This window comes from Canis lupus, chromosome 12 (genome assembly GCF_011100685.1).
Source record: "Canis lupus familiaris isolate Mischka breed German Shepherd chromosome 12, alternate assembly UU_Cfam_GSD_1.0, whole genome shotgun sequence".
Classification (NCBI taxonomy): Eukaryota; Metazoa; Chordata; class Mammalia; order Carnivora; family Canidae; genus Canis; species Canis lupus.
Window position 1 is genome coordinate 19,736,898 of NC_049233.1, and position 14,054 is coordinate 19,750,951.

The 14,054-nt window shown below is 40.8% G+C and overlaps 1 protein-coding gene across 1 annotated transcript in view; it reads right to left on the reverse strand.

Annotated features, from left to right (window-relative positions):
• PKHD1 (PKHD1 ciliary IPT domain containing fibrocystin/polyductin) overlaps positions 1 to 14,054 on the reverse strand; it is a 469,885-nt gene that overhangs the window by 206,493 nt on the left and 249,338 nt on the right. The window contains 1 exon segment of the mRNA XM_038554300.1: positions 5,856 to 5,921. Within this exon segment, the coding sequence (XP_038410228.1) occupies positions 5,856 to 5,921 (66 nt within the window).

The window sequence follows — 14,054 nt, forward strand, 5'->3', positions numbered from 1 at the left end:
ATATTCAGTTCTTAGCTGAAGTTTTAACATGCATTTTCTAATGTCATTAAAACTCCTTGTCAACATAATTTTAATGGCTACATAATATTCTATCATATGAAAAGTCTATCATTTACTCAATCTTTAATGTTTGGTATTTAGGATCTTTCCATTCTCTTTTAAAATTATAAGTAATGCAGTGTTAAATATATCTACATAAATCTGCCAATAACAATTATTTTTTCTTAAAATAGAATCTTAGCAATGGAATCACTTAGTCAAAAGGTATAATCTTTTCATAGTTCTTAATGCATATTAAAGGCAAGATAATAATCTGGACACCTCTCATTACAGTAATTTACATACAGTTCATACGTCTCAACTGGGTTTTATTGATTCTGCCACTGATGATCAAATGGGATTTTCTTTTCAAACACCTCACTAGCCTCTTCATCAGGAATTGTAACACAAATCTAATAATTTCCAGTGGTGACCGCACAGTATTCATCACACACAACACCATGTTGAACTGCACCCACAGATTCTTTTCTGGAGTTTGATCCTTAGCACAAAGATAGAGGGCAGAGAGAGAGACTCTTAAAAGAGGATGAAAAGATTCATAGATGACTTCAAATGTTCTTTGAGTTTCAAGAGCTCAAGTGATGTGGGATCTCACATGACTGGGGAGAGAGGGCAGATTTGCATCCATTATACTAATTTCACAAGCACAAAGAATGAGTGCCTTCTCCACCAACATCTCCTAAAAAGTAGAGACACCAAAAGGAATAAAATGTCATTCTTGCCCCCAAAGGAGCTAGCAATGTTGTATAAGTTGTCTAAATAAATATTGGGAGGATAGAACTCTGAAGGGAGTTCTCTTTAATGGTACCCAACAAAGAGAATAAGTGAAACCTTGCCAGGAGAGGCTTCCTGGAGAGGGAGCCTCTGAGCTGCATTTTAAAAGCCTTAGGAGCTACAAAGGTAAAGGGGATTGTGGTGAGAATTGCATCCCTCTAGACAGAGGGATGATCAGGAGTAATGGCAAGAAATAAGAGATTAAGTGGAGGATCTCTAAGCAGTTTGGAGTGCTCAGTCACAGAGCTGGGAGGAGGCAAGTGATAAGGCTGGAGAAATAAGCAGAGATCCAGGTGCAATTGGTAACAAAGATGGAAGAGCTAAAGATGACCTCTGAGTTTCCAACATAGGTGGAATAGGCAGAGATGTCCATTAAGACAGACATTGATGAATTCAGTTTAGGCCATAAAGAATTTGGAGTGTCTTTGAAAAGACCTCCAGGTGGGGATACACAGCAAGAAGGGATTGGATATGAATCTGAGGAATCTGAGAGAGCTCGGAGTCAAAGAAACAGATTTGGTGGTCACATTTGAAACTCTAAGAGTTGTGATAGCTCCAGAGGCTTACAATGTGAAAAGAGAAAATGCCTGAGGTCAGAACTTTGGGGAACACCCAGTTACTTTGTCTACCAGAACCCAACTCCCTCCTAATCATGATCTCCTTAGAGCCCTGGGATAACTGAGAAGTATATAGATTGTGGTCAAGTAGAAATCCTAGGCAATTTAATTAGCACACAATCAACCCCACATCATGGGAATCAGGCATGGTCTTGGCACAAGCTTCACTCAGAAAGAGGCTTTATAAATATTTTACAAACACTAAGACTATAATACCTAGTTTCCTCCCAATTTTGCCTCCTTTCCAACAGTATACTCTAAATACTCAAGTGGGGATGGGGTGGGGGCTTTGTTGAAGTGGCCACTAAGCACCACAAAGGCCAGAAAGAGATATTCTGGTGCCTTATTTCCAGTGATATTTCAAAAGGGCAATGACTAGCCTCTTCAAAACCCTATACCAGGATTCAAAAACTCTTTATACCTTAGATGTTGGAAACAAATTCTTCACTTTGTCATCTTCAATCTCATTTATAAGAGGGCTAAAACTGTCTTTAATTGAACAAGCTAATCTTTATTCTAAGTTGTTATTATGAATGAATTTGATCATTCTACCTTCAGATGGGAACACATAATGGAGAATTTAACACATTTCAGTCTCTTGCAAAATTATCAGATTTCTATAGTTAACATCAGGCTTCTATATGGTTATTTAATATAGAAAGGTGGGGAGAGAACAAGAAGCTTACAAGAGTTCAAGAAGAAGTAGAGATGTTCAAGGAGAACCAGGAGAGAGGAATGTCTTGAAAGCCTAAGAGATAGAGTATGTCCAGAGGGCAAAAGTGATCTTGTCAACAGCAGTTCTGATAAGAGAGTGAATAAGGAGTGACTACTGAATTCAAGAACCAGAGCATGGATGATCCAGGTAAGAGTGGCTCCAGTAGAATGGTCGAGGTGGTAAGTAGTGTGGATTACAGTAGACTGAGGAATGCACAGGAGGTGAGGAAGGGAAGAAACAAGGTCAGATCATCCCAAAAGCTCACTGAGGAATGAACAGTTTTAGGATTTGAGATGCTCAGGCTTTGATCTGTCTCTCCAATATTTAGATAAATGAGTCTTATCTCTAAACCCGATTCCATGAATTTTGGTCAGGACCAACACTTGTGAAGAAGCCTCATCTTGCTTTCCTCTACAAATCTGTCACTCAGCAACAGCTACAATTTAAGGGGGTCTCCAACTTGATATCTGAGCCAAATATTGTCCTCTCCACCTCAAACCTTCATCTGCCCTGCATTTTATGGCTCTGCACCAAGAGGTTAGTCTTTTGAGAAGTTGCAGCAGAGATATCAACTAGAGAAAGACTCATTGACCAGGAATTTGGTTTTGTTTTGTTTGGTTTAACTGACAGGTACTGATCAGAAGGAGTCAGTAAAATAGAGGTTAACTACACAAGACAGAGTCATTTACTGATGGAACAAAGTTCAAAGGATGCTGAAAAGGATGAATTGACTTTAAATAGGAGAAGGGCTGACAGATTCTCAGAAACCTGAGGAAAGGAAATAAACTTCGATTTGTGGGGGAAGGATGGTAAATATAAGAAGACGGGATCCCTGGGTGTCTCAGCAGTTTAGTGCCTGCCTTTGGCCCAGGGCATGATCCCAGAGTCCCAGGATCGAGTCCCACATCGGGCTTCCTGCATGGAGCCTGCTTCTCCCTCTGCCTGTGTCTTTGCCTTGCCTCTCTCTCCCTCTCTCTCTCTCTGTGTGTGTGTGTGTGTGTGTCTCATGAATAAATACTAAATAAATAAATAAATAAATAAATAAATAAATAAATAAATAAGTTATCTGATCAATTGTCCCATACAACTATGCACCATGTTTCCAGTTAGCCCCTACTGAAAAGAAAACATTTTTGAGGTAAAAGCTCTTTAGAAATATTTTTATATTTCTAAATATAAATATTTAGAAGTGGGTTGTTTTTCCCATTTTCCTGTCTCCCATTTTTTAAACAGCATTGCACACATTGAGAGGAAACCAGTAAGGGCACAGTGTTGGAGGAATATGAATGATTTGCACTGGAGTGTTCTGAAACATCGATATCATCTTGACTCAAATTAGCATAAATCCTCACCACAGACCCACTAAGCATCCATTCAACAACTTGCATCACACCACCTCCTCTGCCTCTCTTTAACGTTGGCTGATATGTACTCTAATTTCTGCTGGTTCTGGAGTCTCCTGTCCACGATTTAACCATAAGTGTCCAGCACAATCTTGTACACTCAGAATAAATCTTCAATTGAGTCAACTAGGAGACTCTGCAGCAGAACACTCTAAAGCAAAGTCTCATCTGCATTATAGATCATATTGAATCTCTGAGTGAGTTAACATATAGATAGAATTCCATTAATCAATCATTCCATTGTTTTGTCAAAGAATTTTTGATATTGTAATAATTCTATTGTTTTTTTTTAAGACTTTATTTATTTATTCATGAGAGACATAGAGAGAGAGAAGCACAGACATAGGTAGAGGGAGAAGCAGGTTCCCTGCAGGGAGCCCGATGTGGGACTTGATCCCAGGACCCCAGGATCACAACCTAAGCCAAAGGCAAATGCTCAACCACTGAGCCACCCAGGTGCCCCTTTACTGTTTTCCATAGAACTTTTCATTAAGCAAAATAGACACTCATATTTAAATTTTGTCATTAACACATTTACTCACACAATAGGAATCAGGGAATATCTTGGCAGCATATTAGTATTTGAAATTTCTTCCTGACAAATGGTAATATATGAATTCTGTAACTCCCTGTGTTTAGGATTGTTTTCTGTTCTAAATTATGTAGGCTAGGAAAACTGAATAAATACAATTAATTTTAATCAAGTCATAAATTAATATATGCCAAAAAAACATATTTTAAACAGCTTAGAGTTTATCTGGCATAGCAGAACACACACTGGACTGAGTTGGGTAACCTGAGCTCTCATCCAAGTTCAACCACTGAATAGGTGTGACTAACTAAACGACTTAATCTCTAGGCTTCCATTCCCTTATTTTTAAAATGAGGCAATTGGATAGGATAGCCTGTGAGGTTCTATAACTTATTAATATTCTATAACTTGTTGAAGCTTTCTATTTGTTTAGCATGTTGTAATTGATTAGCCAAGTGAAACATCTTTCAGTTAAACCGACCCCTCCTAAGAAGCCCTGGAGTCTGGCCACTGACAGTCTCCTTCCAAAGAGTCCTTAATACGAAAATCTTCCCACTAAGTACTGAGTGGCATGGTACCCTAACTATATAGCTGGTTGAATGAGGAATGACCACCCACAAATGGAACAGTATCCCTAAAGGGGCTTGGCATGAGAACTACCCCCAACAGATATGTTCTCTACAAATGAAGACCGATCCAATCAGTTGGAAATTTGAACACAGAACTATCAGAGAGGAAAGAATTGCAAGATACTTTTCTTGGTAACAGTCATTTTAACGGAGATTTACTCATTATTTAGTCATTTGTTTGAGATCCCCATGTGACCATAAGACCTCATGGAGTCAAATACTATTTCTCATCATTGTAGCCTCCTACATCTTGCACAAGAGGCACTCAATAAATAATGCGTTGTGAGCCACCTAAAGGAAAGGAAGGATAAAGGACAGGGAACATAAAGAACAAAATGCTATGGTCACCCACAAACAGTTATGAAAACAAAGAACCACATTCTTCCCAGTCCAATAAGTATGGGGCATTAGCCACCAGTCCATCTAGTTCAGAGTTTTACTCTACTGCCTTTACTTCATTTACTTATTAATTTAAATGGAAGAGTTAGATGATTTTCTGGTTAGCATGGGCTCTGCTCTGACATATCACAAAAATGCCACTGAAAATCAAAGGAAAACCTGGCCTTTGAAAAGACTTGTCCCTGATGCAAATGCATAGTTAAACTGGCTCAGGATAAACAAAAACAAACAATGAAATACATTAGAAGGTGCGTATGAGTCTTTTAGTCTTTGAGAATTTGGCTTTTATGAGTTAGAGAGATTTCACAGAACCATATGACTTTTGGGAAGGGTTTGTTTACCCTGATGTCCTGAAATTACTGGGAACAATTAAAGTTTTGAGATACCCTGAATTTTTCTTTCCATTTGGTAGAGGCCTAATGGCCCATCTGCAGATCTGGACTCCTGTGTGCACATATGGCCCATAATTTATGAAATATGCTTATTTACACATTTTAATTCTTATTTTCCAATGTTTTGAAATGTACCCTTCTTACATCTTTCTGTGAAATGCAGACGCACGTTTCAGCTATTGGGGTGGCACAATAGCAAGTCATTAGACATGACAGCATTAGGGCTGATACCTACCTGTTATAAACAATTTGATGGAAGCAATTTATGGAACTATTATTGGAGGACATTCTGTGGTACCAGGCATTTCTATCTGGTGAGTGGGTTAATACTCACCTGAAATAGTTGGGGGAACTCCTTCCTTCACCTGGAGAGTCACTTGAACTTGGCCTTCACCTGAAACTGAATACAAAAAGCCAAAACTTGGATGTGATGCAAAGAGCATTTTTTAAAAAAGATTTTATTTATTTATTCATGCGAGACACACAGAGAGAGAGGCAGAGAGAGAAGCAGGCTCCATGCAGGGAGCCCGATGTGGGACTCAATCCCAGACTCCAGGATCACACCCTGAGCTGAAGGCAGACGCTCAACCGCTGAGCCACCCAGGCATCCCCAAAGAACATTTTAATACAAAAGATATTCCTATGTGATAAAGATGGTTTTATGCTAAATTCCCCCCAACCTAACTAAATTTTCAAAATAAAAAAATGAAGTCCTCGTTAGTCTAACAATTGATTTCCAACATTTGATTTTGATTGCTTTTATTTGATTAAACTCAACTGCAGTGAGGTCTCTAAGAGAATTGGCACATAAATAAATTAGGGGGGAAACTCTTTAGCCATATGTTCTTTGGAGGCCAATGTTGGTCAGCAGGGCACACTTCATATCCTTTTTCCTCTCCATCATTTTGAAGGGTTAGCTGTTAGAATTCATGTGTTTTTCAATAGAGTTCAGATCACCCATGAAATGTATTTGCTTTACCTTTATCTAAACAAATTATCCTTTTAATGAAGGCTTTTTTCCATCCCCTCTTTCTCCTCCATCTTCCAAACCAACTGAGCACATTTAAAAGGCCTGGGGTTCATTAATTTTAAGTGTTCAATAAATTAGTGGAAATAATCAAAAGGCCTGATTCTTTCTGATAATGACAATTTGATGTCAGTATAAACCAGTAGATTAAGCTGGGAACATATGCTCCTTTGCCAAGAGAGGCTGCTATAATTAAATAGTGAATGCATCTACAAGGTGCTCTCACGCCTGATTAATTAGTAATCAGGTGCGCCAACTCCACTTTTCAGTAACACCTTGTCTTTTATTGGTTAATTACCTTTCTGCCTTATCAGATGTCACATGAGCCAACACCTCCCACTACTGGAGGGCCCAAAGCTTGAGGACTTGGTCAAACCCATGCTCTCCATTTGCCTTTCCATGGAGCCCTAAACTTTTTCCTTCATCACAGGATGGACTAGACCAAGGATCATTTTTTTCTAATTACAAAGCAAAAGTTTCAGATTACAAAAAATAATAATAATAATCCCCAAGGGGATCCATGATGAGATGTTTCCAATCCCTCTATTCTTACTCTGATAATTACTCTCATTAAAATTTTTCCCACTATAAAAAGTGGCTTTCTCCTTATACTACATATTTTGAGACCAGGTACAATGACCAACATGTTCTCTCTGTGTTCTACTTTATCACTACTTCCAAGGTTTTGTTTATATTGTTTCTCTAGCCTGTTGCATATTTCACTCACTTTTCTTAGTAAATAAATAAACATAATGCCACCAGCCCCATGTTTTATCTCTCTTTTTTCTATAATGTCTAATTCACCCACTCGTGCTCATACTGATATTGGTGACATTTATCCCAAGCTTGCTCTCAATTTAGCAAATATTTATCAAGCATCAACTGTGGTAAATTTCAGATTGCATCAGTCATTAGCTCTGTCTCTAAATCTTAGAGGGAGGAACTTTTCTCAAGTACCTTAGGACACTAGACATTGCTGGACATGTAGATACTTACTATGAACTAACCTGGAGATGCTAAATTTATAGGGCTCTACTCTGAATACCCAGTACTTAACTGACAAATTTAACCAATTGAGCAAATAGAGACAGGAAAAACCCTTTTAAAGGAACTAAAAGACAAAATAATAGAATAGACTCCATTATAAAGAAAAGCAAAAGAGAATATGGACAAGATTATATCTAAAAACATGAAAAAGAATGTAACAAAGGAGCACTCTTCCATATGAAGAAGGACTTAAATATTATAATAGAATAAAACTCTGAAGAAGGCAAATTAGAAAAAATTCCAGGAATCATTTGTAAAGGATTATTAGTTCATTTAAAGGTTTTATATAAATCATCCTTGTTAAAAGCAGCTTCCAAGTAATTGTAGATTTCATAACACCTGTGCCTCTTCCTTAAGACAGAGCCACTGAAATAAAGAAAGGAAAAAAGTAAAGTTGCACATGACAAAATCTTTTTTCAAAACTACTGCAGTCATTTTATATTGCATCATGCATTGTAACTGTCATGGTGATAATTAACCCAAAGACTGAAAAGGCTAACCCCCACCATAGCCAACTCCCATATAGACTGTTCCACTTGTCCTTCCATTCAGGAACTAACTTAACCCAGGCTCTGTTCTTTGTAACTCAAGGCTTCCTGGTGACTGTGCTATCATAGCTGCAGCTCTACACTGATGGCTTCTGAACTGCATGACCACTGTGTTGTTATTGTTGTTGTTTTTTCCAGCCTCTACACATGCACAAATGTTTCCCACCTCCTGGGGACCCTCTTCCCCAAAATATATGTTAAAAGCTATCACTCATTTTATTAAAGCGAATGTGAGAATACCATTCACTCTGAGAAAAGGAGTAGTTTCAGTATCCAAAGAAATGGAGAAAAGTTACCAAAAGTAGGAAAGACTGAGAAAGTCTGATTTCCTTCACCACCACATGTACATGGCCCCCTGCAGACTGGTTCTGAAATGTGAGTGTGGGTCAGAGGGCTGGCTATTCTTCCCAAATACCATTTCCACACCCTGGGAATGGAGCCATAGTCAGTCACTGGGAGGAGTTTGGGTGCTGATTGAAGTCCAACAGCCTGAGTTTGAATACTGGGTCTTCCAGTTCCTTGATGTGAGCAACTAATAAGTTCTCTATCATTTCTGAAACTTCCTTCCCATGAAAAATGGAGATAGTCATCCTATCCACCCTTTAGCGTTATCTGGAAGAAAAGATGGGATAATCCCTATATAACATGCTTAGCACAGTGCTTGGCATATAAATGCTAGTCATTACCTATACTGTTATCATGGCAAGCTCGTTATTGTAGCATCCAGTTAACCAAAGCCAAGAAATATGCTTCTACTCTTTTTACAGCTGCACCTAATCATGATGAGCCATAGTATTCAGAATTGTAAGCAACTTAACCAGATCTGCTAGTTTGCTAAGTGCTTCGACTCTATAAAAGACAGTGTAAATGTTAAGCGTTGTTTCCAATTTGGATAAATACAAAGAGGGATTAAAATCATTTGAGAATAAAAGTATTGACTCAGGAAGAGTTTAAAAGCCTTACACGAGTGTGATATTATGCATATGTCTTCTCAGTGCTTATGATTTCTGAGTTTATATTTGTAATATGAGAGTGGTTAATCTACTTTGTTTATAAACGGAGCCTCATTGCAGTTGATCCTTCCCAGGTTGTAAGACTATCTGGTTAGTCCTCAAAAAGAAAAGAAGTCTTTAGGTCAATTTTAGTCAAATTATTCCGATGAGTGCTATATGATGTAAGGTTGCTATAAATGCAGAGATCCAGAAGAAAGTGAGAAATATGCCAAGAAAGAGGAAAGAGTTACTCAGCCAAATATACTAGTGTCTTCCACCATTGTGTATTGTTTCCAGCAGGTTTTGTCTTCACTAGGGCACTAAGGGAAGAGAAAAATTAATTCTCTCCTTGAGTAGGTCCCATTTTCTCTTGTAATTTTGAAGGGAGAATTAAGGAAAAGGGAAAAAGTAAGTGGCATCTTAGTGGGCCTTTGCTCCTTTCCTATTTAATTCTTCATCCATATTCCCATTTGCACTTCACCATTGAGGTTTAACACATATTTGGACCTCTCATTGAATTCATATTTACATAGTATGAGTCAGCAATTGACCACTCATGAAGAGAATTTAAAACAGCGATGGCATCTGTGTCTGCGGGTTTCACCCTTTCTCTCCCTGACTCATGCCTTCTTTCTCGGTCTCTGTCTATGTTGGACCCAGGCTCCAGCTCTGTCTTCAGGAGCCAGATGTTGGGTGTGGTCCCCTCTCTGCATTGCAGTTTAGCTTTGCCCTATCTTCCACTTCCACCTCTTTTTCTCTCACACCCATACACTCCTGCTCTGTTCTCCCTCCCTGTTAAGTGAACTTGACCTCATTCCCCAGAAATTAGCCTTTTTCACTTAACCTTTGAGAATTACTTGCCAGCTGGTCCCTGGGCAGCTAATGCTTGATTCACAGGAACATACTTCTGTCTGATTCCGGCTGCACAGGGGCAGCCACAGAGCCACTCTGTCCCTCATAACACAGGATCTTTCCAAGTCCTTCACAGAAACATTACATGAAAATCCTACAATCACCTTTGAGTCTTCCATTAGCCCTAGTAATATTCATTCATGGAAGGGTATAAATTTTTTTAGGTGTAATAGTAAAAGAACTTATGCAAGACACTGACAGATATATGTACATTAACTACAGTCCTAAGACATCAATCAAATCTTCTTAATTAACTCAGAAAACAATAACTATTGCTATTCTGACTCAGAGATGTTTGCTACACTTGCATGGGGCATATGTGATGTCCTGGGCCCCATGCAGATCTACAGAACCAGAACTTCCAACAGAGCAGCCTGGGAACAAACATTCCAGCTGTTTGCCCATGAGGCATATTTAAAAAGCTCCAAATTGAGGAATTTTACAATTTCTCTCAAAAACGTGGCTTGTTCTCAGGAGCAGGTGTTCTTAGCAAGTGAGAAAAGAGACCCAGATAAAAAAGAAATCCCTGGGCTCACACTTTTTACTTTCCATCAGTTATACCCAAAACTTGCAGACTGTATTATATTCCCAAAATATAAAATCTGAGGTGATGATTTTAGTGGCATTAATGTTTTATTTTATTTTATTTTTTTTTAAATTTTTATTTATTTATGATAGTCACACACACAGAGAGAGAGAGAGAGGCAGAGACACAGGCAGAGGGAGAAGCAGGCTCCATGCACCGGGAGCCCGACGTGGGATTCGATCCCGGGTCTCCAGGATCGCGCCCTGGGCCAAAGGCAGGCGCTAAACCGCTGCGCCACCCAGGGATCCCTAATGTTTTATTTTAATAGCTATGGATGCTAATATATTTTAGAGAAAACAACTAGGGCATTAAACCCATGATTTTATGAATATTATTACTTAAAAATAGGTTAGGTTTTTTAAAAAAGACAGCATGGGTATTGATTTAAGAAAACTCTAAGGTAAATAATAGTACAAGAGGTATAGGATGTGACAAAGAGTGAAGCTGGATTTCAAATATCTAAAGTTTAGGAAGCATAAAGTCCTCAAAAGGCCCAAGTTTTTCCTTTAAGTAGAAGGAAGAAGAACTGGTTTATAAGAATATATATAAGTTTGGATTAAAAAAACCAAAACACCAGTGTACTGGAAAAAGCACTGACCTAGGGTCAGAAAGGCTGAGTTTGAATACTGGTTACACCACCTATGCTCTATGTGAACTAGAGCCAGCCATCAGCATCACTAAGCATTAGCTCCTTAATCTGATGCCTGGAAAAAATATTTGATTCTGACTTCTAAGTTTTCCTTCCTTCTTTCCTTCCTTTTCTCCTTTTTTTTTTTTTTTTTTTTTTTTCCTTCCTTTTCCTTTTGGGAGAGAAGTCGCTTGCAACCAAGAGGCAAAACTCCTTTTCCCATGGCCAGCTCCTCTTCCATTCTCTGTATTTTTGCCATAAAGGTTAGTGCAGTTCCCCAAAGTCAATCCTCTATATTACTGGCAAAAATCCTTGGAGATCTTCAGGGGAATGAGTTTTCCTTGAGAATGTAAATTAATTTATTAACTAGAGTGCTATGGATTGCCTTCGAGGGCCTCAGCATGGGGATGGCAGCAAAGTTTCGAAGGAGTATGATTCTGCTCTGCTTATAAACCCCTCCCCAGATGCTCGGGGCGGCCGGCCGAGGCCTCTCTCCCCACATGTGCCAGCAGAGCTCCTTCCCCAGGAGCTGACAGGGTCTTCTGGCCCCGCCGGACACCAGACGGACGGATGTAGCCGCGGCCTGCTCCGTCCCTGTGCCCTGGGCACTTGGGAGACAAGAGAAACCCAGGCAGTGCCCACCACCTCCTGGCCGCCAACTCTGCGATTCTCAGGACCTCCCGGGTTGACAGCATCTCTTCTGAGCCTTCTGTGTGATGCGCCTCGACTTCTTCAGGGAGACGGCTGCGGACAACGAAGTCCATCTGTCTGTCTATCCACAGCCCCCTTGCCCTCATCGAACATGGCCCCGGCTTCTTGCCAAGCAGCCTGCCTTTAGCTCGGCTAGGGGCCCTTTCGGAGACAGGCCCTGGCCAGCCTGGCTGGACGTGGCTTCTTTTTTCTCTCCAGTCAGGTCCGAAGAGGGTGGTAGGCAGGGGCCGGGCGCTCAGCTGCCGCCCCACAGGAGCCCCACATGACATCCGGCGCAGTGTGGCTGTGCGAGCCCGGCAGGGCCGCTCTGAATGGCTCAGCATCTGACAGGAATTTATCACCGGCTGCTGGTTGGCCGAGGCAGAAAGCGAGGGGAAGGGGCTGGGGGTGTTTGATGCTCTCTGCCACAACCCAACAGTTTGCCCTAAAGAGCCTTTTCCCGATAGAAAAGGACAGGGTCAAAAGTAAGTTGACCCCTGACAGAATGTACAATTATTAGGAGGGGACTGTGCACGAGCAGCTGCTGGAACCCCACTGGCTCCGCATCGGGCTTCCAAGAGTCAGAATATGAATAATCAACTCAAGATTGTCTCCTCCACCCCTACCAACCCCCCTCCACCCCCAACCTTCTCCTCCTGTTTTGGGCAAGTCCTATTATATTCCTACAGGAAGAAGCATAGCCCTCCCTGGCAGCTGCAATAATTGTGTTCCTATTGTGATGAAGACCTCCTCCTGGCCACCCCCCTACAAGTGGCCATTGTGAGTGGAGAGTCAGTGATTATACGCTCCGCCTGATGCTTTGGGGGAGGGACCCAGCTGTCTAAGTGCTGACACACGAGTGTGCGGAAGGCCAGGGAGGGGGCCGGTGGAGGTGGAGGCGAAAGGTTGAGGGGGGATCCTGCGTCTGTGAGACGGGACCCTGACACACCAGACCTTTTTCATAAGTCAAGCCCAGAACAAATGAGGCTTTATCAGGCCCCAGTGATGAGGGGGTCTCATCTCCCTTTGAAGTGGAGCTGAGCATGGGGCCTAGCAGCTTTTCCTCCTTTGGACCAAGCAAACATCCTTCTTTTGATATGCTACATGCTCATTATCTCTGCCCCATTTAATGATTTTTGATTGAAGGGTGGCGGCTGGGATGCCGAGAAGATCGTTAGAGAGGCTCCATCCAGCCAAGCCTGCAAGAAAGGCTTTCCTTGTGCCTGGGCCTAAATTTGGAATTTCTTAACAGTGTGCGCTTGTTCTTAGAGGCAGATAAGGGCTGAGCGTGAAATTCTTAATTAAGCAATAAATAGAGAGTGGGGTGTCAGCAGATGTAGCCAGTAGCCATGGCAACGCGAATCACATGGGCAAGAGAGCTGAGACGAGATGTAGGCCTCAGGCCGGGGCCTGACTGGCAGCTGAAGAATCCTACAAAGCTTGTAAACCAGATTAATTAGCTGACTAATTATTTCATAGCGTTAATGTAACTAAGAAATAAAAATAGTTAACCATGAACTGAAACATCCCTGGGAAAAAAAAGAAAAAACAGCGGGGAAAGAGGCAGTGGGGAACTGGCTCTGTAAGGCAGAGACAAGAGCTGCCACTTAATCAAATCGCATAAACGGAAAAATGGGCTTCCTGGGATTCTGAAAATGTAAAAGAACACTTGTCCTGCAGTCTCACCCATTCCCAAGCGTGGCATAGAAGTTACAGTTCGGAGCTGCCATTCGGAATCACTTCTCCCATCAAACACTGCTCCTCCTGGGTCCTCACACCAACTGTAGCGCACCAGTGCTCTACTATGGTCTGGTAGGCAAGTGGCTTCTTAAGGCAAAATTCCCAGGGGCTTTAGAAAGGCAACCCGAACCAATCTCCTTAAAAGATATTTTTAAATGAGCGAGGTTATCTTATTCTGTGGGTAACAATTGCTTAAGTGGTATTAAATTTCAATCACAGAAACAATATATCAATATGTCATATTATCGTGAATCTCAGTTATCTTACAAAATCTAGTCAAGGAAAATAGAATGAGACCCTTTCGGAAAGGTTACAACGTGTATGCTAAGTTCAAGGCATATGACATTGTTAATCTTCTGGGGA